This window comes from Sorghum bicolor, chromosome 9 (assembly GCF_000003195.3).
Source record: "Sorghum bicolor cultivar BTx623 chromosome 9, Sorghum_bicolor_NCBIv3, whole genome shotgun sequence".
Lineage (NCBI taxonomy): Eukaryota > Viridiplantae > Streptophyta > Magnoliopsida > Poales > Poaceae > Sorghum > Sorghum bicolor.
Window position 1 is genome coordinate 3,287,456 of NC_012878.2, and position 25,956 is coordinate 3,313,411.

Sequence of the window (25,956 nt, forward strand, 5' to 3'; positions counted from 1 at the left end):
AGAAGTACTGGTGGTATGGTTTAAAGAGAGATGTAGCGGAGTATGTTGCTTTGTGTGATACTTGTCAGCGAGTGAAAGCTGAACATCAGAGGCCAGCTGGGCTGTTGCAACCAATGAAGATTCCAGAATGGAAGTGGGAAGAAGTGGGTATGGATTTTATAGTGGGGTTACCACGTACACAAAGAGGGTATGACTCAATATGGGTGGTAGTGGATCGTTTAACCAAGGTTGCTCATTTCATACCTGTCAAAACTTCATATAGTGGAGACCGGCTGGCAGAGTTATACATGGAAAGAATTGTTTGTTTGCATGGAGTACCTAAGAAGATTGTGTCAGATAGGGGTACTCAATTCACGTCTCACTTTTGGAAAGCAGTGCATGACTCATTGGGAACCAAGTTGAATTTCAGTACAGCATATCATCCACAGACAGATGGACAGACTGAGAGGATCAATCAGATATTAGAGGATATGTTGAGAGCTTGTGCTTTGCAGTATGGGACTAGTTGGGATAAGAGTTTGCCATATGCAGAATTCTCTTACAACAACAGCTATCAACAGAGTCTTAAGATGGCACCGTTCGAGGCACTGTATGGTCGTAAGTGCAGGACACCTTTGTTTTGGAATCAGACAGGGGAAACACAGGTGTTTGGTACGGATGTGCTTAGACATGCAGAACAACAAGTGCGGACTATTCGGGATAACTTGAGAATTGCTCAATCTCGTCAGAAAAGCTATGCAGATACGCGTAGGAGAGAGTTGGCTTTTGAAGTGGGTGATTATGTCTATCTGAAAGTGTCACCTATGCGGAGTGTGAAGAGGTTTAATATGAAGGGAAAGCTAGCTCCAAGGTATGTTGGTCCGTTTAAGGTTTTGGAAAGACGTGGAGAGGTAGCATATCAGTTAGAATTGCCCGAAAGCTTATCTGGTGTGCATGATGTGTTCCATGTGTCACAACTTAAGAAGTGTTTGCGTGTACCTGAGGAACAAATACCATTAGAAGAGCTTTCTGTTAAAGGTGATCTCACTTATGAGGAGTATCCGGTCAGAATTTTGGAGACAGCTGAGAGAGTCACCAGAAGTCGGGTCATTAGAATGTGCAAAGTGCAGTGGAATCGGTATTCGGAAGCAGAGGCAACTTGGGAAAGAGAGAATGATCTGAGGAAATCATACTCATATCTGTTCGAGTAAGCCCCGCTCTATCTCGAGGACGAGATTCTTTTAAGGGGGGTAGAGTTTGTAACACCCAAAAATGTGAATTTCAATTAATAGGAATTAATTTGATTTATTTAAGAGTTTGTGTGAGCAATTGAATCTAGCAAAATAAATAGTTTTGTGCAAATTGAAATTTATCATAAGTTTAGAAACGTGAGTTTTGCATTCATGCTGGAGCATAATTATTTGGTATTGTATGTTCTGTTTTATTGTGATTATTTTGCTTCAAAGTTTCTTTGGAGAAAGGAATTAAAAAAAAAAAGAGAAGAAAACTCCCCGCGGACCAGGCCCCCGGCCTGCCCTTTTTTTTTTCCCCCTCTTATGGCCGGGCGCGGCCCAGCTCCTCCTCCCCGCGGCCCAGCAAGCCGCGGCCCAGCCAGGGCAGTAGGCGCGCCCCCTTTTCTTTTCCTCTCTGGCCGACAGCTGGGCCCTGCCCCTTCTCTCACTGCGACGTGGGACCCACGCGCCAGTGCTCTTCCTTCTTCCTGCGCGCCGTGGCCGAGCCAGACTCGGTGGTTCTCCCGGCATGGAAGGCAACAAACCCCGATTCTTCCGGGATTTCGTGGTTGGAGCGCCCCTATAAAGTCCCAAATTCGCCCCGCGATCACGTTTCTTCAACTGAGCGTTTTTTTTCAAGCCCTAGCCGCCTCGAGTATTGCGTTTCGGATCTCGCCGAGCGAAGTTTCATCCGCCGCCGTGGCACACCCTCCTCGCCCTCTCTCGGCTCGAGCAAACCGCCTAGGTGGGTTCGCCTCCTCCCCCTCGACCTCCCGGAGTCGTTCTTTCGCGTTTTGGCGCTCGGGAGCGGGAGAACCGAGAGCTCCGATGAGCCTGGCCATGGCGCCGCCGCGCCGTTCCTGTGCTCAGGCGGCCGGCCGCCGCTGTTTTCCCCCTGGCGATCGTCAGCCGTCCGATGGAGAATCCAAGGCCAGGATTAGAAGATACCGGTTCGGCGTATATTTTGCTAAAGAGTCCCTGGGACTTTCCAGGAATCCACCCGCAGCCCTTAGCGCCTTTGATGGATTACGCTTTCTGAGTTTGAAAACGTATTCAGGATCGGTTCAGCTCAGATTATGTTTCTAATATTTACAGTTTTGCCACTGAATTTATAATGCTTATAAAATGATCATTTTAACTCCGTTTTTATCCATTCAAATTGTGTTAGGTTCGTAATTATATGCTCTACATGTTAGAAACATTAGTTTACAGTTTTGAAACTTTTTATTTCTGCAGTACTATTTAATTAATTATTTCTCTATGGGAAATCTTAGAAAATTCATATCTTTCACGTTTTAATTCCGATTTTCGTGAACTTTCCGTCTGTGTGATCGTATCGCTGCGTAGAATATTTTGATGAACTTTTATATTTGTTTTACCACTGGTTGGTGTAATGTTCTAATTATACCTTGTTGCTTCGTGTATGATTGTCTACTTTGGATTGCGTGTTGTTGATTGATGATTGGGATTAGACGGTGAGCCGTACGTTGGTGACCAAGACCAAGCTTTTGAGGACCAGCAGGCTCAGGAGAGCTTTGGTCAAGGCAAGTATAACTTGGGACCATCCTTGTTACCTATTCACTTATAACTACATATATATATATCATATGCATACTATCACCTTGTCGACCTTAGCAAAATCATAGATGATTGTTACCTGTATTCCTTGCTACCTACTTGATATGCATTTGGTATAGATGTGCTAGTGTTTGATATAATCCATGATCTTGTAAGATGATTAATAGCTATGCAATGAACATAAAAGAATGACACATATAACTGTATGAGATCTTGTCTGTAAGTGATCACCGGGACAACAGTGCAACCATGAGGGCTATAATGGCTCTGGCTTTAGCTCAGTATGAAGCACTTTTCTAGCTTGTTAGAGGTTACTCGAAAGAGCGGAGGGGCTGAACCGTTTTGGGTATAGTGTGGCCTCTGTCTGTATGAGTATAGGCTGCGAGTCATTGTGCCATCGGAAGGGGGGCTCTATATCTGCGCGCAAAGGAAACCTTGCGGCCCTAACTTGTTAGACGAACTTTTGAAAGGCTTCATAGTGATCCCTGCCGACCTCCCTAGGAAGGGGGTTAAGAGACTAGCTACCTCGGGCGAAAGGGTAAATCATGACTCATGGGTAAAGATGTACAACCTCTGCAGAGTGTAAAACTGGTATACTAGCCGTGCTCACGGTTATGAGCGGCCTTGGGGGTTCTTGCTGCGACGACGATGAGCTTATTAAGTTGTTATGTTCATTTGATTTTCGTTTATGCTATGGGTTAATTATGCTTACACATGATCATGGGATTAATGGATTATTTATGCTTCCTTGACAATTGCTCATTAATTATGAACATGCTATCCACTATTAAAAGCTAATTGCAGTCAAACCAGTGTCAGCTATTTGAGCCTCATGAACCCCTGGTTATACTTGTTGAGTACGATATGTGCTCACTCTTGCAATTTCCCAACACCTCAGGATATGATATTGAAGATGACTGGAATGAGGATTACCGTAATGAGTACTAGGTTTGGAGTCAACCAGTCAACAGTGTCCCTGTGTGGAGCTTCCGTCGAGAGCGTTGTTTACTTTTTGCTATCATTTATGTATAAGACAATGTGATTTCTTATGTTTCGCTATGTAATAAACACTGCAATGGTACATTTGAGATTTGTCTACTTATGTGTGCGACTGTTTCTGGGGCACATATGAGTCTTTTATGCATCCTATTTTGTTCTTAAAATATGGGTGTGACAAGCTTTTGCCAAGGGATAAGTCCTTATGGAGGGTCAAGATCAATCCAGCAAAAGTCAGAGTTCTTTCCACCCTTTATGTTCAAATTGCTAGAAAGTTTATTTTATTGTTTATTGTATATCCAAACATTCATGTTACAAGATCATGGATTATAATCAAGCACTAGCAAGAACTACCCAAATGCATATCCAAATAGGCAACAAGGAATTCAGGATAACAATCATCTATGATTTTGCTAAGGTCATCAAGGTGGACACATGCATATGATAAATATTGTATTAATTGTGTATAGGTAACAAGGATGATCTCAAGTTATACTTGCCTCGATCAAAGCTCTCCTGAGCCTGCTGCTGGTCGTCAAAAGCTTGATCTTGATCACCAACGTATCGCTCCCCGTCTATATCCGATCATCAATCAACAACACACAATCCAATATAGACAATCATACACGAAGCAAACAAGCTATAATTAGAACAATACACCAAACAGTGGTAAAACAATATAAAAGTGTATCAAAATATTCTACGCAGCGCTACGATCACATAAACGTAAAGTTCACGAAAATCAAAGTTAAAACGTAGAAGTTATGAATTTTCTAAGTTTTCCTATAGAAGAATAATTAATTAATTAATTAAGGTCACAAAATTAAAAAGGTTTCAAACTGAAAGCTCATTAATACGAACCTAACGCAATTTGAACGGATCAAAACGGAGAAGATATGACCTAAACAAGCTAATGTATTTCTATTGTATTTTTGGATTTATTTTTATAAAGGAAAACGGTCAGAAAACATCTACATGACCACATGTGATGTCATCAAAGCTAGCTAATAAGCAGGCAACGTACAAATTAAGATCAGTGGACGTGAGTAGAAAAAAAAACACATCCAACACTTGGATAATATATAGCTAAAAAAATACCAAACTTGTATGGAGCAGGAATAGGTGGACTAAAAATTGATTGAATAACGATCTGCTCTAGTCATAGATTGTAAGGATGGAAACCCAGCGGTAGACTGTATGATCTGTAGATAGCTAGTAACTCACATATCAATGGTGGAGAGATACTACAGATTTGCACGTAAGCATGCATCATGGAATTGTGCTTGCTTGGTAATGGCCTCCTGCTACACACAGAGCAAAGAGATTGACGACGTGTGATAGCTGGTTTGCTCGGCTTGCAAAAGGCAGTGGAACAGGTTGGTTGACAGGGCCTTGTAGTCTCTAGACATAGCAAATAGACAGAGTACGCCATAAAACAAACAATAGCTAGAAACGGAAGATTGGATTGTACATACATAGAATCATGGCTGACGAGAAGGTTGGTGTACAAGTGCTCACCATGTTTCAGCTAGTACGACGGCAGCGACGTGCGGCCGGGCTCGACGTGGACACGAAAATTCAGCTTCGTGTGGTCTTGTTCCTAACGTGTTGGATGAGCATCAAGGTGCGATTGTGGCGTTAAAGATAGTATAGTAATTTACTATCTAGGGATTTCCAAATAAGGGACTCCCCTTACGGTAGTTTTGGTGTGGTTTGTCTAAAGGGGCTGGTACATATATATAGAGAGAAAAACTCTTCATATCCACATCAACTAGCAATATGGTACTAATTGATGATGTTGCAACCTCCATCTTTACTAATAGGCCTAATTAATTATTAAAGCCCATTAGTAAATAAAAACATGGGCCTTGAGCATTGGAGAAAGAATAAGAGATTTATTATTTTCGAAATTTTTTAATTTCATGGATAAAATAATTCCAGAAAAGTCTAGAATTATTATTTAAACTATGAAAAATATTTCGAAAGCTCTGAAAATTTGTAGAAAACTCTCAGAGACATTATGGAATATGAGGAACTCAAATAAAGTATTTGGAGCCTATGATAAGATAATTTAGAGCATCTAAAAATTGGATTATGCTCAACGGAAAAGGCCAGAAAAATTCCCAAGAAGTTTATAGAGATTGTTTAACGGATGAGGAACTTGAAGGAGTGATTTGGGTTGTAGAGAAAAGATTTTAGGAAGCTTAAAAAAAAACTTGAACTGAAAATCAAGGAAATTTTATTGTAGATAAAGATAAAGACGTACCGATCAAGGAAGACCGTTCTACTAAACACAATTTAAAGATTTTGCTCACTCTCAACACACAAAGGAGCAACAAACTGTAATACCTGATTTAAGGATAAAACCAGATATGCACCATATGTGAGTCTTAGAAGTCAAATCTCACATATAGTTACAAATAAGGGGTAATATCAAAAGACAATGCATAAATATATAACGTACTTAGTATGAAAGAGATAACCTTTGATAGCAAACAGCGGATAAATAGCTCCAACTTCGGGTATTAACTTCACTCTACAGGATCCAACTGACTGGTTGATCACAAGCCTAACACTCCTCCTAAAGTATGGGGGAAATAGCAAGAGTGAGTCCATGTCGAACTCCACAAGTATAGCAACTAGATTGTATAGCTCCCACAATCTCATGATCAATGTGACATAAATTATGTAAAGCATTAAACAATAAACAATGAGCATATTTAACACACAAGATTCATCACCCTTAATGTATATGTCCCCAAGGCCGCTTCTGATCGTGAGCTCGGCTAGTATACTAGTTTTAACACTCTGCAGAGGTTGCACATCTTTACCCATGAGTCATGATTTACCCTTTCGCCCGAGGTGATCAGCCTCTTAACCCACTTCCAAGGAAGGTCGGCAGGGATCACTATGAAGCCTTTCAAAAGTTCGTCTAACATGTTAGGGCCGCAAGGTTTCCTTTGCGCGCAGATATAGATACCTCCCTTCCAAATGGCACAATGACGCGCAGCCTATACACATAAGGATAGAGGCTCGCACTATACCCAAAACGGTTCAGCCCCTCCGCCCTTTTGGGTAACCTCTAACAAGCTAGAAAAGGTCTTCATACTGAGCTAAAGCCAGAGCCATTATAGCCCTTATGGTTGCACTGTTGTCCCGGGTGATCACGTACAGACAAATTATCAAATGGCTAAAAAGTTATTTTTATCATTTATTACTTAACATTAATCTAGTCACAGGATCATGATCACAGAATTAAAATCCAAATGTTATACTTGCCTTGATCCAATTGCTCTTGCTGATCTTGCTATTTGTCCAAGTACTGATCTTGTTTGTTGTAGCACGCTTGGTCACTCACGATTGTTCACCGTCTATTCCCGATCATCAATCATCAACACACAAATAATCGGGACCAAACATACACGAAGCAAACAATAGAAATAAATTAAAACAGTACACCGATCAATAAAAGAGTTTTGAAAACTAATCTACATATCGTTGCGAGCGTACGGATATAAAAAGCATGCTAATCGGAGCTACAGTTCAAAAGAACGACTACCGAGACTTTTATATCATTTAAAGAAAAAACCTATATATGCTTGACGTATTATTTGAGCAAAACTTTGTGAAAAGTCATTTAGATCATATTAGGCAAAACATAATTTAATTCAAAAGTTAGCCTAAAATTACTCATATTTTATTTATAAACAATGTCATATAATTTAATCAAGTTAAACTTTATTTTTGCAAAAGAAAGATTATAGGTGAAAGCAACTAATTGAGTTTATCACATATGCAACGTGTTTAACTAAGCAACTTAAGATTTAGAAACACATTTTATAAGCAATTAATCACATTAATATTTTGGTCATAAATTACCGTCTTATACAACCTTATAGCTTTCAATTATAAATCTGATTATAAATATTAATCAATTTAGCAATTAAATTAATAAAATAATAAACACATGACATAAAAACATTAGCATTAGTGTATAAATTATGAATCTAAGAGACTTGATTCGGTAGAGAATTGAAGGTTCAGAGGTTCACGTATGAAAGGATGCATGTATTGAAAGTGCGTAGATGGCTGGCGGCTAACTAACACCAAAAGAAGGGATTTAATACACATATGCTGGAGATAAAAGAAAATAATAAAGATTGATTAATCTATGTGCTAATTCACGATTGCTAGAGCAGATAATATATAGAGCATAAGAGATAGATGATTAGAAGAGCTTATTATACACAGAAGGTGTACCAGGTGGACGTGTTGCTCTGTCCTGCTTGCCGTACACGTACGCTGGCATGCACGATTGGCCTTGGCCTTTGCTAGTTTACTTGGTCGTTGAAGATATGGAAGAAAGTCGCATGCAGGTCAGCATACGGTGCTGCTCCGGTCGCCGTTAAGATGCAGATCGGCAAGAACGATAGCTGGACGATGGTGAGCTACACAAAGTGCATATATATACTCAACGTGGAGCTATAATTAGCAAGGCGTCAGGATATAGAAATTATGAAGTTGCTCACCCAAGGTATATATGTGATAGGGATGACGGCTGGACGTAGAGGAGACTGTCATGTCTTAATCTTTCCATGACAAAAAAGATAATTTTAATTTACTACACGAGAGACTTCCCAAACTAGGGACGTCTCTGACAGTAATTGTGGGGTGTTTTGCCAAAGGGGTTGGTACATATATATATAGGGAGAAAAACTCCCCACCTCCACGTCAACTAGCGATATAGTACTAATTGATTTGCAACCTTCATCTTTATTAATAGGCCTAATTAATTATTAGAGCCCATTAGTAAATAAAGGCATTGACTCTTGAGATCATGGGCTTGAGCGTGAGATAAAATGAAAGATTTTATTATTTTCGAAATTAATTAATTTGGCGAATAAAATAATCCTAGAAAAGTCCAGAATTATGATTTAAGCCATGAAAAATACTTCGAAAGCTTTGAAAATTCAGAAAAAATTTCTCAGAGATATTATAGAACATGGGAAACCGAATAAAGCTTTTGGAGCTCATGAGAAGATTGTTTGGAGCATCTAAAAATTAGATCATGCTCACAGAAAAGTGAGAACAGAAGCTGAAAAATTCTCGAAAAATTTGTAGAGAGTGCTTGATGGACGAGGAACTAAAAAAAGTGCTTTGAGTGACAAAGAAAAGATTTTAGGAAGCTCCTAATAAAAAATTAAGCTGCGAAACAAGGAATTTGGTTATAGATAAAGATAAATACGTACTGGTCAAGGAAGATCGATCTACTAAACGCATTTTAAAAACTTTGCTCACTCAACACATAAAGGAGCAACAAGCCAACATCACATCAAAACATATGCACCAGTATATATGCACAACAATATTGCTAAGGCTTATGATAAATTTTAATTTAATGAAAAATATTATTTTCCTTATATTTTCATGAGCACAAAATACAAAAGTGAATAAATTTTCATCTATTTTGAAAAGAGCAAATTTTAGGGTGTTACACAAACAAACATCACATAAAACATATGTACCAGCATGTATGCACAACAACGTTGCTAAACCCTATGATGAATTTTAATTTAAGGAATTTTTTCATTTTACTATATTTTCATGAGCACAGAAATACAAAATAAATTATTTTAGCGTTATTTTGAAAGAAGCAAAATTTAGGGTGTTACAGCTAGTAAAAACATGTCATTTTATATAGTAGAGATTTTGTAAAACTAGGTTATCATCACATTCCTCGCAATGGAAAAAGAACTGCCTTTTGATAAATGTGAAATTTCTTGGCTTTTTTTTCACAGATAGGTAGCCAACCAATAATGTGAAGTTTGCTAGGACTCATATAGGCACCTCCAAGGTACTTAATTGGAAATTCCCACCAGATTGGTAGTTAACAGGCTCAACATTGATCAATAGTTATCATGAGCACCAATGATCATAGAGATATAACAAAAATTTAACATTCTTTGACATCCATAAGTTCTATTTAATACATAGAATAGTATTAGCTTCATAATACAAAGTAGCAACACACCCTTCTATCAAATTACTAGCAACACCCTCAATTAAGTACGACTTGTATTTCTCTACCACCATCGTGGGAACGAAAACCTAGTTTAATGCATTTGTTACTTGTAGTTAAAGATAATTTTACAGTATATGTTGGCTCAGATTAAATATTGTCCCTTCAAATTCATTTCAAATGTCAACTATATTCTAAGATTACTCCTATTGATTCTTCTGCCACTTTGATCATGTTGATACTTGATACAAATTTTAACCCCACCTATTTAGTCCAAATAATACCACATATATGTTAGATTATCTTTAATTATATTGTGTTGAGATGAAATTCTTCTATGCACACTTGAAACAAGAGTGTATGTTAATACAACCTCTAGACAGTATTAGATGTGCACTATTTTTCTTTCATTACTCTTTTGTTGTTTGATTATATAACTTTGGTTCTGTATGATTTCAGTTTCTAAAATTGAAGCAATTTGCATCATGTGTAATACAGATCAGCAATTTGTTTCACGGATTTATTAATAAAAAGTCTTGGGCGTGTTTATTTCCATGCACTAGAGACATTTTTGTTTCCCAATTTATATCATGCGCCAAGCTTTAATTGTGTTTTGTTGAATGTGTAGAACCACATGTATAGCATTATCTGAATTGCCCCTTAACCTTCATAAGCAACTTTTCTTTTTCACTGCATCCTTTTTATTGTGTGATTAAAATCAGGGTTTAGCAAAGGAGCGAAATGCATAGGACACAAAAAACATAGTTGCGAAGATGCAATGTTATATGACATGTAGTGCATGATGATTAACAGTCCTTGGAGTCATGTGATGTGTATAGGCATGGATATAGGAATAACTTTTCATTGTGTCAATAGTAATGTACCTACACATTGGACTCATACCACATAAAGAGTATATAACAATATAAATGGAGATTGTTAACATATATAAGGTTCTTAGTAAAAATAACTCACCAGAACTGTACAGTTAGTCCAAAAGGTTTACTCAAAAAAATATATTTTTTATGATTTTTCACAACTCTCTTTTCAGTTCCAACATTTACATGAAATAGAAAAACTCTTTCTACTCCACATGTGGTTTCATTTAGTTGATGCTTTCATTCTATTCTATTCAACAGGTTTTCTACTATACTCTGTTTAATACGTTTTGCAAAACTATAGCTATTTGCGCCACAGAAGTGCATTTTTGTGACTGTTTCAAAAACTACAATTTCAACAAAAGAAAACTTTGTCGTCCTATGTATAGGCATGGAATATTTCCTATTTGTGTGATAGGTAGTCCCTACAATATCTTTTTTAATATTATGATTCCTTGTCACTAGGGGACAAAATGAAAAGTTCGCAAGTTTAAGTAAATGATGGACACACCCCATGCCATGTCTTGAACTCAAATCCCATGGAAGGCTTTTGCTATATCAACTTAATCCTGTTCTCTTTCAAGAGTTAGTTTTTCTTTTCTTTTTTCTATTATTATATTATATATGCTCACATTCATAGATTAGTATAGAATTTACATAATCTTTCTCAACCTGAGTAAGAAGGTCTTCTTCTTAATGCAATATATGGGGGGTTGACTTACCACATATCTAGCATGATCTGTTAAATGTCTCTTGGCCTTTATAAAATCATTTTTTCTCTTTGTGTTTTACTGTGCATCTTTTGAAAGGTTATTGTGTTACCACGTATTGTGGATGAATGAAGCTTTATTTAAAACAAAATCCCCAACTCTATATATAACAAGACGGTAAACACAACAATTAAACTAAAATAGAATAAAAAGAATAAGAAAATGATCTAACAACATAGAATTTCAGGCACCATGAGGTACTCATGGTAAGCTACCATCAAACATAGAATTTCAAACTCAAGGTATAACTTGAAACCACCTAACTTACATTCCAATTATAGAGAAAAAATGTTGATGTCATTTCTTCTATTCTCTTACACTATGAAAAGAAATGGTCAAAGTCCATAAAAGTCAATCATTCTCCTAAAAAAGAAGGTGATGAATAGTGCATCTAAGACATCTCATATGCTTTGATGTGCACATGTCCTTTTTCCAAGGATGCACCAAGAAGCCAAAAGCACTTGAAAACACCAAACGACTATGGAGGCGCATTGTTGCATTGGTATGTAGAAAGCCTATATAACTTTTTTATTGTTGAGTATTAATGCATGCATTTATATTCAACTATAAAACATAAAAAAATATCATTTGGATATGTTAAATTATCATTCATAACTTACTTTCTCATGTTCAACAAAAGTATTTTATAGTGAATTTTCTAAATGTCCTAATTTTCAGAGTTACATCAAACACAAAAAAAAACAATAGGCTCTACGGAACAAAAAACATTTTCATTGGAGAAATTTTATGCGCACAACCCTGTTTGTACCCAATAGGTTGTACTAAAAAACACAAACCAAGTACTCACCCAAACCCTCACCCCTACATCATTTAAAGCATATTTGTTTAGAAAACAATTGTAGTAAAAGAAATTTTATTATAAAAAAAGACAATAAAAAATTACATATTCTATAAAAACTTCATTTGAAACACATTTGACAGACTACACTTCATCTTTTCTAAATTACTGCTTACTTTGACTTTATCCAATATAGTCCTCGGACAAACTTGTGTCTAATCATATTGGTCAAGCTTTTTCAAAAAAAATACTACTTAGGCCTTATTTAGTTACACCCGAAATCCAAAAAGTTTTCAAGATTCTCCATCACTTTGAATCTTGCGGCACATGCATGGAGCATTAAATATAGATAAAAAATAACAAATTACATATTTTATTTGTAATTTGTGAGACGAATCTTTTGAGCTCGATGGTTAGACACTAATTGTCGAATACAAATGAATACCCAAAAGCTTTTCACCCAGGGAACTTAAAAAAAGGCTTTACTATTCAATCCATCCCGAAATTTGCGGTCCATGCATCACTAGAAAACATACCACGCCTAAATTAACTAGGCCACATGAGATTATTGTAAACAAATAAAGTGGCTCAGGATGAAATTACGCCAATATTAGACGCAGGCCCATCCAAGCGCATGGGCTAATCTCTCGCTAACGTTGGCCTCTGGCCTTCCACCTCGTGGGCGTTGGGCACTTAGGGCCGCGCGCCCCTCACCTCTCCATGTCTCGGTTGTTCAAGGCTGGCGAGCCGGCCCACGCCATCGCTATGTCCTCTCCCCTCTTCCTCCGTTCCAAAGCATCAACTTGTGAGATTATTTTCACTTTTATAAGGTTGTTAAAATCATAGATTCTAAATAGGATAGGAGAGTTTTAGGTAGGAAAATGTAATAATAAACTAATAATCATAAAAATCATACAAACATAGACTCTGCTGATTAAGATCATAGAATGTTAACGTCGTAATAAAAAAAATATAAAATTGTTTGGCAAAATTGTAGATTTAGGCCTTGTTTAGTTCCCAAAAAATTTTGCAAAATTTTTCAGATTCCCCGTCACATCGAATCTAATTGCACAGTTTGGTCGAAATTGACGAGACGAATCTTTTGAGCCTAGTTAGTCTATGATTTTACAATATTTGTCAAATACAAACGAAGTGCTACAGTGTCAATTTTCCAAAAATTTTTGAAACTAAACAAGGCCTTAACTACTATGCCTGAACTACTGTCAATAACGAGTTTCACTCTCATTTATCTCTCTAGTGTATCTCGCTTTACATCAAACCACTCTTACGTTAAACATCGACGATAGCAGCCCACGAGGCCTTGTCGACGCAGCACATGCAGGGCGGCCGTTGACCTTGCCCAAATTTCAAGGATGAGAGCACTCCATGTCACAGGTGAATTTACAAGATCAAAGTCAACTGTGAGTCTGGAGACAGATGAGCCATGTCGCCGCCACCTCCGTTCCGCCATTCCCAACGGCCAGGATGCTTCCATGCACATGGCCTTGTCAACTAGCATGTACTGATGTACAGTAATGGAGGAGAGTATATATATATATATATATATATATATATATATATATATATATATATACTGCAGTGCTCGGACAGACTCCACGGCTTGCTTGCATAGCTCCCTAGCTAGCAATGGCGGCGCTCCCGTTGTTCCTCCGTCCCGTCCTGCTGGCCGCCGCCGCCTGCTTGTCGGTCTCGGTCTCGATCATCTCCAACGCCGGCGTGGCGGAGGCGGGCTTCGGCTTCGGCTACCATGGCGGCGACGACGACTGGAGCAAGAGCCGCGTGGCGTCGATCGTGACGGAGAAGCTATACAGCGACATGTTCAAGCACAAGGACGACACGGCCTGCCCAGCGCACGGCTTCTACAACTACACCTCCTTCCTCCGGGCCGCGGAACGTTTCCCGGCGTTCGGCGGCGACGGCGACGCCGCCACACGGAAGCGCGAGGTGGCGGCGTTCCTGGCGCAGATCTCGCACGAGACCACCGGCGGGTGGGCGACGGCACCCGACGGTCCCTACGCGTGGGGGCTCTGCTTCAAGGAGGAGATCAGCCCGGCGAGCAACTACTGCGACAACACCACCACGGAGTGGCCGTGCGTCGCCGGCGAGTCGTACCATGGCCGGGGACCCATCCAGCTGTCGTGGAACTTCAACTACGGGCCGGCGGGGCAGGCGCTGGGCTTCGACGGGCTGGGCAACCCGGAGGTGGTCGCCGGTGACCCCGAGGTGGCGTTCAAGACGGCGCTGTGGTTCTGGATGACCCCGAGGTCGCCCAAGCCGTCGTGCCACGACGTCATGGTCGGGCGGTACCGGCCGACCGACGCCGATGTGGCGGCGAACAGGACGGCGGGGTTCGGGCTCACGACTAACATTATCAATGGCGGCATCGAGTGCGGCAAGACTGGCGTCCCGCAGGTGGACGACCGGATCGGCTTCTTCCGGAGGTACTGCGAGCTGCTCGGCGGCGTCGATGTCGGTCCCAACTTGGATTGTACTCAGCAGCAGCCCTACTCTTCTTGATTTAGTTGATCGATCGATCACCTTCCTGCTGCTGCTGCTGCTGCCTATCTTTCATTTCGACTCGTGTGGTACTACTCGTTGAGTTTATCTTTCCCAACGTACGTACAATAATTATATATGTGATGGGGTTGCTTACAAGTTATTTATGTACAAATCAGGCGGAATGCACAGTTGAATCCTAACTAGTAGTTGCCACTGTGAAAAGTACGATGAGCTAGCTAGGGCACGCCTGCTTAGGAGCATGAGACAGATCGATCGAGTACATGGACGTAGGCTGTTTGGATGCCAGGCATAGCTTGTGGTGCTGCCGAGTGTTTTTCTTTTGGCACTCGGCAAAGAAGCTCTTTGCGGAGTGCTCGAAAAAAAATACTCGGCAAACCACTAGACACTCGGCAAAGAGCTGGATTCTGGTAGTGTGATCAAGTGTGCACATTTTGATCTTGCCAATTCAATCCATTAAGAAGACAACGAACTACTAGAGTCTAGAGTAGACCGCGGATCAAATTAGCAACAAATGACTTCCACTTTCAGGTTTGTTTTCTTTCTTTGAGAGCTTCTTCAGGTTTCACGGCATGAAATTTGTCAGTTTGGATAAGCCGAGCCCCAATGCCAGTTCAATCCACATGAGTGGGCCTGGAATTTATATGGTTCGAATTTCTGGCCCATTCACACGTCTGTTTGGGCTAACGATAAAAATACAAATAGTTGGATCACGCGTAGGTCGCAGTCGCACAGGCTCACAGTAGCACAACAGCCCATCAGGAGCTCACGTGATGAGAAATTGGTTTGGAATTTAGGCACAACAGCCATGATAATCCAGTGTCAGAACACCGAGAGAACATAGAAGAAGACGGTAAATTGGAGGCACTGCGACGCCCCGGCTCCGGCTCTCACCGGCGCTATTAAACTCGAATGCATGGCCTTGGGTCGGTCGGTCGGTGGGTGGATGAATCGTGCATGAGTTAGCAGAATTTGTTTTGTAAGAATAGTACGATATAAAGGGTCTGATTGGGATTGGTTGGCTACCAAAATTTATCATGTCAGAGATTTATAGTAAGGCAAAAGTTGAGCCAAAAAATTACTAAAAATTTGGCAAGATAATTGTGAGACGTCGGCAAGTTTTGGTACCCAACCAATAATTAGCCAAAACTATGACTTGCTAAATTCTTGGCATGACAAATAATTTTGGTAATCAACCAATCAGAGACAAGGTGAAGCAGAACATACTATTATTGTTACGTCGCCGTCGCCACGATAGATCATCATTATTGTTTGTTTATCTGAAGAGTCATGGTTAAAAGTCTTGTTTGCTGATTTATTATAAGAGAAACGCACCGCTCAATGGATGACAGATTCGATAGATAAGCTGACAAACAGTAGCAGTAATTTGAGACAAGGAGGACATAGTAGCAGCTTAATAACTGTTTATCACACACTGACACACAAATCCGTTGGAACGGGGCATATGAACATATAGAGATACAATTAAGAAGAGTACATCGATGCTACATACCACTAGCTACTAGGTATTAGAATCGGCATATATTCATCGATCGGCAAGAGCAAGCAGGAACATCAACAAACAGCAGCAGCAGCAACGACGACGACGACTACTTGGTGATGGCGTAGACGGCGTAGATGATGCCGGGGAGGTAGCCGAGGAAGGTGAGGAGGAGGCAGATCCAGAACTGGTGCCCGCACCCAAACTTGAGAAACACACCCAGCGGTGGCAGGATGATGGCGATCAGGATGTCCACGCAGTTCGCCGACATGGCTTCTCTGCCGCCTTCTCGATCTCCTGCCTCTTCTTCTTCTTCTCTGCCTTGGCTTGGATTGGATGGGGATCAGATTCCTCCTTTTCTATGGCTTGGGGCTCACTTTATAGACAGCAGGGTATGGACGGTGGGATCCATGGATGCCGCCGCGTCCGATACGACGTCCAGCAATGGCATGCACACCGTGGGGCGGCTGGAGCTGGGGCCGGGGAATTCAGAGCTATTACTAGAGGTACGGTGAACCCCAACGCGGCCTTGGCTGCATCTAATTCTTCTTGGTCCACGGACACGCGGACGACTCAGCGCCCGCCCGGACGGCGCACCCATCAGCCAGACTTCGCTCGCTCGGCCGGCGTCTGCTCGTGCGTGCTGCAGGCGCTGCCACACCGCTGCCGCCCAAGACGCGTGCAATGCGACCTGGGGCAGGAGCTACCTGATCGACGTCAGATCAAATACGGTCCGGTCAAAAGCCAGTTGGGGCGTCGGCGTCTTGACAGGCGGCCACAGGCCGACGTACACGTCGCGTCGCCGCCATCGCCATCGCCATCCACATTGCTGGGACTGGGAGTAGACGTCTGCATCTGTGGCACGTGCACGCCGTCGCCTCTTCTGCACCCTGCAGTCTTCTCCCTCATCCGTCGTCGGTCAATATAACAGCTACCTCACCTACAGTAGTCAAGATGGCAACAATACCCGAAATCCGATGTGTTCTTACTCTATTAGAACAAGGATATGAATTAATTTCTCTAATATGGATTTGTTAATGGATAAAAATCCAAATCCAACAGGTTTATGGACATAGGTCTAGAGATATAATACCCAAACCCGTAATGCTATGGGTTTTTAAAACCCGATCTATCATAGTGAAGCAATCATATTAGTCCACAATATCTTTAATTCTTGCAAACTGTGTAATTAGTTTTTATTTTTGTCTATATTTAATGTTTCATGCATATGCATGCCGCAAAATTCGATGTGACAGGAAATCTTGAAAACCAAAAAGGTAGTTTTTTACGGAATGATCTTTTGTCATCATGAACCAATGGATATATAATCGCAAAAAAAAACAATGGATACAACAGTCATCACCGTGAACCAAAAACAAAACCATTGCCCGTGCGCCAACATTCAGGGGTGTCTCCTCGTCGAAGTTTCCACGGAGGGAAGGGAAAAGCGCCTGAAAACGCCGCCGCCGACGTCGACGTCCATCAAACAACGATTCTACAATGATATCCGGTAAACAAATTAGCATGTTTACACTGTGAAAGTTGAGCCTCACTCTCTTTTTCTTCTGCGAGGAATGAATTGCGCCTACTTGCTTAAAAAGAACAGAAAGTCCATTTGCTCCTAGAAATTGTTGCAGCCATTGCTGACCAGCATGCGGCAACTTATCCCAAGGCCGTCACTATCGTCACCCACAGTTGGGTCTTGTTTCGATTTTCGATGCCATCTAAGGGCAAGTATTATAGTAGGTTGTAAGCTGGCTAGATGCTGAGGTGGAGGAGAAAAGGGAGGAGAGAGAGGAGAAGCGGGCTGTAAGCTTACAGCCAGCCTGAGCACAGGAACCAAGAAACTTTGTGAGAGAGACAAGTGGACCATGTATTAATAGTGAATAGCTAACTATTGTATGGGTGGGCTGGGAGAAGGCTGCAAAGAACCTTACAGCCAGTAAGTGGGTTGTATTATTAAACTTGCTCTAAACAAGTTGCTATTTTCAGCTACGAAACAGTATTTTTCTATCAGAACAAATCAACAACATAAACCACAAAAACGATCAAACTGCTGGGATTGGTCAGAGAGACAGCAACTACGGACCCTGCTGGGATTTCTTATGCCGCTAGTCTTCTCCCTCTCGCTCGTCACTTCATCAGTCAATACCGGCGGGCCGGCTGCAATGCTATGGAATGCTGGCCATGGCCCGATTGCCCGAATGCGACCACACTGCACGTGCACGCCACGTGTCCCGTCTACCACACACCCAAAGTCCAATGGACTAGGATCCATTAACCACTATAGCTCTCTTCTGAGGCTCCAAACAGATAATCTAAAATCATGTCTAAAATTTAGCTAACCGTATATAACTTTAGATCGTATAAAAGTGAACTAAAATGATCTAAAGTTATAATCCTCAACTTTAGCCAACTAAATTTTGCATCCAAAAAATCCAAACAAACTCTAAATTCAGGTAATCTTATAGTTAGATGTGCAATTATTTCTAGACCAAATTTGAATCATATAAGGGCAGGATATAGTTAATAAGCTTTATCGTTTTTTTTTTCTCCAGATGCATGGCAGACATTCTCCTGCTCACGCAAAAGTGAAGCCCCAAAAAGCGGTGTAACGAACTGGAGACCCACCAATCCACCATCCATCGCCTAGGGCTGCGATCCGTTTTTCAAATAATAAAGCATATCCACCGGCCTTCACTACATGGTGATAAAGAGAGTAAATCACAGATCATAAAGCTTAAACAGTAAAAGTTCAATTCCACACTAAGACCAGTTTTCAGTGGTGATTTCACCTTATAGTTTCCAACGTATTCAGTTTTTGGAAAAGTTTCATCCATATGAAAGTCTCTTTACTCCCATAAAACTCTCGTCATCTTTCTCTTCATTAATATGGTACTGTATTAGCATAATTAATGTTCATGAAACTTTAATAAAACTCCATTGAGATTGGCATAAGAAAAAACACTGACCCAAGCACCGGAAGTGAAAATTTACATTACCAACCGTAATCACGGTAAACCAGCGTCATCAACTTCTTTTGGTCTTCGCTTTGTTGCAATTGCAACCGCACCCAAAACCAGAGCCAACATGTCGCTTAGAAAACTACTTGCAAACATGTTTTTTTTTTGCTGACACTTGTTGGGCACAATATTATTCCCATAGAGTTAAGTTGTCCAACATAGAGCATGCGCTTGTCCTTGTCAAACATTTTAGTCTCCTATTTAACCCTAACACTATCATCCATTGATTAACACAAAGTCACCAATATTATTGGGTGAGATAATAGCAAAAACAATATAAAAGTCACGCCAAACAGACCTAGCCAAATGACAAGTTTTGAACATTTGAACAATTAATCTCATTGCTAAAAGGGCACGACTTTTGTTCCATTTTCAGATTGCTTCTATAATGAGGTTAAACACATGGAGATCCTAGAAGCCTAAACCTCCCTTTTTCTTTGATTCTATCTACTTTCCCTAGCAGATCCAATTGATTTAATATCTGTTCATTTTAGCTCCCCTCCACCGATAAAAGCATACTCCCTCTGTCCCTTTTTCAGACTTGTTGTAGCTGTGCTTCTAGCTGTCTCCATTCAAAGCATCATGCATGTATCTAGGTGAAGGCTTCGGTCCAAATTCATTGAATGTTGCTTGTACCTGAGTGAAGGGTAGAACGACTCTCAAATGAGGACAGAGGGAGTATGTACTTACATCATCACATAGTCCTTTAGTTCAATCAAAACACGACATCTTGTTCAAAAATATAAAAAATAAAACAAACCAGTTGCTTTGTACTCATCCCTGATGACGAGTGTCTTCTGTGGTGCATTTCAAATCTTGTGTGTGATGGAGTTCCCTTCAGCTTCAACGGTGGCGGTCGGTGGCGTGTTCGAGTGGTGACAAGGTTTTCTGGAATCTTATGCTTGCAAAGGGTCCATGAACCTTTTGTAGTTTGCACTTTTCTAAGGGCCTTTTGTGAAAGTAGGGTAGGGCAGATGTCCTCTGTATTCCTTTATGGCATACTCCCTCTATACCCATAAAAAAGTCGTTTTAGATAAAATTTAAGTCAAACATTAAGAATATAAAACATGAAATTGTTGAATTTGGAAATGTAAAAACCATATAAATAGATTTGTCTTGAAAATATTAATGCTTTCATAGAAGTATATATACACCACTTGTTGATAAATATTTTTATATAAAAACAACGAGTTAAAGTTAGGTTTTAGAGACCATATCGTTGTCTTAAACGACTTTTTTTATAGGTATCGAGGGAGTAATTGTAAGTACAAGCGTCTTTGTACGTTTTCTTATATTAACTTTTAATAATACAGGTTTGCTTGATTAAAAAAAAAAAGGCTTTGCTGGCTCGCCGACGACACGGCGCGCGGCCGCGGCAGCGTGGTAGAGCTAGAGCAACGACGCGCGAGGCCGCGCACGGGCTGCACCTGCACTCTCCTCGCTCGATCGCATGGCCCTCCTCTTTCTCGCACAAGTGCGCGCAGCAAAGCCGCACAGATAGCTCGCCGATCGAGCTCTGGCCGAGCGCGCGCCTGCCTGATGAGCCGCAGCCGCTGCGTATACTCTGCTCACCGTCCTGTTGTTAATTACGTACCTTGTTGATGTCATCTCGTGATGTCTTGAAAAATGTCATTTTTTTTTCCCCCTTGGAAACAGAACAGCATCATGCTGCTGCACCAGGGGTTATGGAAGAGGGTTCCTCTGTCTCCCACTTATTATGCGTTGAGGTGTTGCGGCAGATTCGATTTACTGAAGATATGCCGACGATCGAGTGAGGATGTCGTCCTGCTGTCATTCAGCAGCAGTGGTGCTGGACAAGGCGGTGAGGATTAATAACTTACTCTTGCTTAATTCATGGGTCTCAACACAATACATTCTGTTTTAATTACATGGAAGTTTGGCTAGAATAATACACATTCTCAACTTATATCTTAATTTAGGCATTTAGGCAATGCTAGTCATGCATGGATCACACAGCGACACACACAAGTCGACGACGACTACTACTGCTTGGTGATGGCGTAGACGGCGTAGATGATGCCGGGGAGGTAGCCGAGGAAGGTGAGGAGGAGGCAGATCCAGAACTGGTGCCCGCACCCGAACTTGAGGAACACACCCAGCGGTGGCAGGATGATGGCGATCAGGATGTCCACGCAGTTGGCCGTCCCCTCCGACATGGCTGCCTGCCTTCTCGATCTGCTTTGCTAGCTTCGGTGAAACTCGATCGATGGACGGACGCAGTACTCCGGCCGATGATCCTCCCTGTAGTCCTGCTTTTGCTTGGCTTGGATAGTTGGATGGATCGGATTCTTCCTGATTTCCTCCTTCCGCTTGCCCTGGTACCGGCTCTGGCTGGTGGTCGTGCTTCACTTTATATATAGACAGAACGGACCGGGAGGGAGACAGCGTAGAATCCATCTCTATCACCACCAGTGGAACACGCAGCAGCAAGCAAGAGGACACGTCCCATGCATCGATGGTGCCGCCTACGATACGACGTCTCCCGCGACGGACGGCAAACCGTGGGCGGCTGGCGCTGCCGACGCGCAGGGCCGGGGTTACAGATAGCTAGAGTGGACCCCACACGGCGTGCCTGCTTCCTTCGCTGCTAATCCTTCAGTCCACGGATAAATACACGTCTTTTTTCTTTTAAGTTTACCAAATATGTAAAAATATGTTGATATTTATCATATGTAATATATATCATTAGATTGTGTACGAAATATATTTTCATAATATACTTATTTATAGATATATAAATATTGATATTATTCGATATATTTTTAGTTAAAAAAAAAATTGACTCTTCGAGAACCGAGACGTGTAGTATTTATTTATGGACGAAGGGAGTAAGCTACAGCATCTAAGGGCTTGTTTAGTTCGTGAAAAATTAGATTTGGTTACTGTAATATTTTTGTTTTATTTGATAATTAGTATCAAATCATATACTAATTAGGTTTAAAAAATTTGTCTTCTAAGTTATATATAAACTGTATAATTAGTTATTTTTATCTATATTTAATGTTTTATGCATGGTTTAAAAAAGTTGAGAGAGGTTATTTGTTTGGTTGTAGAGTTGAGGGAGGAAAAGTAGATTTTTTGAAAATTGGGGGAGAAAAGGTAGACTTTTTCCACGTATAAATAATTAAACAAGAGCAGCAAGCTCCTCTAGCCCAACCGATGGCCCAAGCGTCTTCGGTTATCGGGCCCAGCCAGCTAAGCTTGAGAATTGGGCCATTACACCCTCCAACCACACATGAATCTACCTATGATATGATTTATTATTTCCTCTCAAAAAAAAAAACCTATGATTTGTTATTCATATTATCATATAAACAAAATGTTCATGGATACTAATTACGATCCATGGTGCTACATAGAACATAGAAGATTTTATCGCCTGCTAATTAATTTGTTGCAACACCATATAGATTTGGATTTAAACAACTATGTTTCAAGATCTTCGCTCAAACCTACACAAACATGAGTTGGCGACCAAGAAACCTTTCACTAAAACTGCAAATATGTTACTGAAGACCGAAGCAGTATACAACATCTGGACGGGTGTCCTCAGACTAGATGACAGGCAGCACTAACCACGACACAGCATCAGGGAGAAACACTCACGGCATACATATACATAGCTATCCTACGACAACTGTCAGGCAGGCATCTTTGTTCGATCATCCCACGACAAACTGGGATTGGAAGGAAAACCCTTCGTGGTTAGAACAATCAGCAACTTGTTCAACAATCCTCGTCAGGAATGCAGTTCTGGGTCTGAATCAAAGGGACTGAAGACTGGCAACTTTCTCTTCTTCTGCTCTTTTCTTTGGCCTGTGAAAAAAACATAAATGTTATGTTGTCCCTTCAGCTGTAAAAATGTTCATGAATTAAACCACAGCTTAGGCATCGTTACTTTCTCTTCCTATTGTGACAAGCATGGAACTAAAAGGGATACAAAATAATGGCTTGAATAATATTTTTTTTTTCTTGTACAGGTACCAAACTGACTGATCTAAATATGGGATGTTGAAAACCAGCTCTATCCTCACCTACTAGAATTATTAACCTCCTCTTTTCCATCTTCCTCACTAGCTACAACGTCGACAACAGGCTCATACAGGTACCATTCTTTCCGTTTCCTGATACACAAAAAGGAAAAGCAGAATCAAGGCGATTTCAATGCCAAACAGCAGTAAACTAGTAACTATTACTTCAAACACAAAGTGAACATTATCAGTCAGTACTTCCCTATCAGTACCATCAAAACCGAACTATAGTAATAGTTAACAAATCAAGGTTTTTAGAAGAAAAAGGTTGTACCGGATGACACTTCCTTTGCTGCCAAAATACTTGAACAAATCCACTGCATTGTTCACAGCTTTACTGCAAAATATGGTCATATCAATTTTAGTAACAAATAGAGAAACAAAATAGGAAGGATGGCATTTAGCTTGGATGTGCCAATTAGCATCTTTATGGCAGTCCCCCTACGTTTCCCTACATTTTTCTTCTAAAGAAAAAAAAGAGTAAACTCTTCCACAAACCTATTAGAAGAAAATTCTGGTGCTCGCCTTCCCTTCTTTGACATTTGCTTCTCCCTCATAACAGAGACACTCTGACTAGCAATCTACAAACTCAAAATATATTTTTTCAATAAAAAGCCTTATACAAAACAAAAGATTAACAATATATGTGAAGGAACCACATACAAACTTTATAAGTTCTGCCTCTAATGGAACATCAAAGTCAAGATATTGCAATATTGTGAACTGAGTTAGGAAAGAAAATTAGCTAACCTCATAAAGCTGCTCACGGATGGAAACTGCTATTGCAGGCTGCACGTCAAACAAAAAGACTTTGTCATCATAGAACAAAGTTGCAGGAACAATGCACAATTTTTACATAAAAAGAACTGCAGTGAAAGAAATATTCATATAACAGCAAATTAATGACTAAACCATCACAATTCTGCAGCCATGCAAAATCATAAATAATAAAAAAGGACAATAACAGTAATAGTGTTTTACATGACTTGCAAGTACAATAAAGTTAAATGCAAGTTCAGAGAAAACATGGGAAAAAAATCATCCGGGAATCCATCCTGTATAACAATTTGGGAGAATTGAAATGCGTAAACAGTGGCCAGTTGACATGGAAAACCATCATCATAAAAGCTGTTGCTTTAGTTCAATTAACAGTTCATTCCACTGAACACTCAGAGCTTCAGTATATAAGGCATACCCCAACTTCAGGATCTGTGATGTTCAAATCATCACACAGCGTCCTTGCAAATTCTTCAGGGTCACTATCAAGGTTGCCGATATCCTGACCACCAAGAGTAGATGGGAATTAAAGCAAATCATCTGGTCATGAGGACTCCCGAAAACCGCAAACACACATGTACATACCCATAAGAACTGGTCTCTAATTACAGTGTTGTTCACTCGGAGGTCAATCTGCGGATTCAACATATATATAAGCTGTCACTTAAGGACATAAGCCCCATTCATCTGAGGATAAAAATACAACAGGCCCAGAAACTGCCTGCTGATGAGCAAAGATTAACCAGAACAATAAAACAAACCTTGAGAGGCACAATCTTCTCCTTGATTTGCATCTCCTGCCCCTCGTAGGAGCGGAACTCCGCCAGTTGCCCCTACACGAAAAACAATACAGTCGATGGACCATTAGCAGCGCAGAACACCTTGCAGGATAGGATAGGACAGGACAGCCAAAGAAGCGAAAAGAGAGGCACCTGGATGGACTGGAGCATCTGGGGAACGAAATTGGCCGGCAGCTTGAGGTCCTTGGCCGTCCGCTTGGCGAAGCTAATGATCTCCGAGTCGGGATCTGCCGGCAAGCCGCAAGGAGCAAGCGGGTCAATCCAGGCAGGAAGCGAGAAACGCGACGCGAACTGGAGATGAATGAAGCGAGAAGCGGAGGCCGGGTACCTCGCGGGTTCCAGGTGAAGGCGTCCCTGTAGCGCTGGCCGTCCACCTCGACGTCGACGCGTATGGGCACGAGGTTGTCCCTCGTCGGCCTGCAGCACGGAGGAGGCAGAGGAAGAGCGAATCAGCCACCCGCGCCCTCTTCCTCCCACAGCAATCGATCCAAGGCGTCTGTCTAATGTAAGGGGATTAGGAGGGAGCCAGGGAGGGAGAGGGCGTACATGCGGAAGTTTACGGTGGAGGGCCTGGAGGCGCCGAGGCTGACCGTCTTCATCTCTGTACCCCTCGCCGTCGCTCGGTGCACCGCCGCCGCCGCCGCCGCCGTCGCCGTAGCCCCGCTTCGGTCTGCGCCGGCGTGCAACGCGAAATAACGGGTACCGTGTGCGTGTGGGCCTAACTAATTAGAGGCCCAACAACAAAGTCTTCTATGTACGGGCGCCGGAGGTTTCATGGGCCGAATTCACGACAACATTTATTTGCCGTGAATGGTTTTTTAAACACTTTTGGACACCAATTAAAATGTTGTAGAGGTTTTCTCTTTTTTTTTATTTCCCATTGTCTAAGAACTTAATCTAATTTTGGAAGTTTCTAGATGGTTTTCACAAGCTATAAGTATCTTATTCAAATTCATTAAATGCCAATCTATCTCTATGATTTTTCTGAGATTTTTTGGAAGCTTAGAAACGTTT

The 25,956-nt window shown here is 41.1% G+C and overlaps 2 protein-coding genes across 2 annotated transcripts; one reads left to right on the forward strand and one right to left on the reverse strand.

The window, feature by feature from the left end:
* Positions 13,870 to 14,927, forward strand: LOC8068204 (chitinase 10). The gene has a single exon (XM_002439199.2). The coding sequence runs from the start codon at positions 13,899 to 13,901 to the stop codon at positions 14,787 to 14,789; it is 891 nt and encodes a 296-aa protein (XP_002439244.1). The 5' UTR covers positions 13,870 to 13,898; the 3' UTR covers positions 14,790 to 14,927.
* LOC8068206 (chromatin structure-remodeling complex protein BSH) lies at positions 22,746 to 25,648 on the reverse strand. The gene is made up of 11 exons (XM_002440513.2): positions 25,489 to 25,648; positions 25,271 to 25,359; positions 25,075 to 25,169; positions 24,904 to 24,975; positions 24,728 to 24,775; positions 24,561 to 24,644; positions 24,116 to 24,154; positions 23,864 to 23,946; positions 23,640 to 23,702; positions 23,369 to 23,458; positions 22,746 to 23,150 (listed from the first exon to the last, which is right to left on the reverse strand). The coding sequence occupies exons 1-11, from the start codon at positions 25,539 to 25,541 to the stop codon at positions 23,099 to 23,101; spliced, it is 768 nt and encodes a 255-aa protein (XP_002440558.1). The 5' UTR covers positions 25,542 to 25,648; the 3' UTR covers positions 22,746 to 23,098.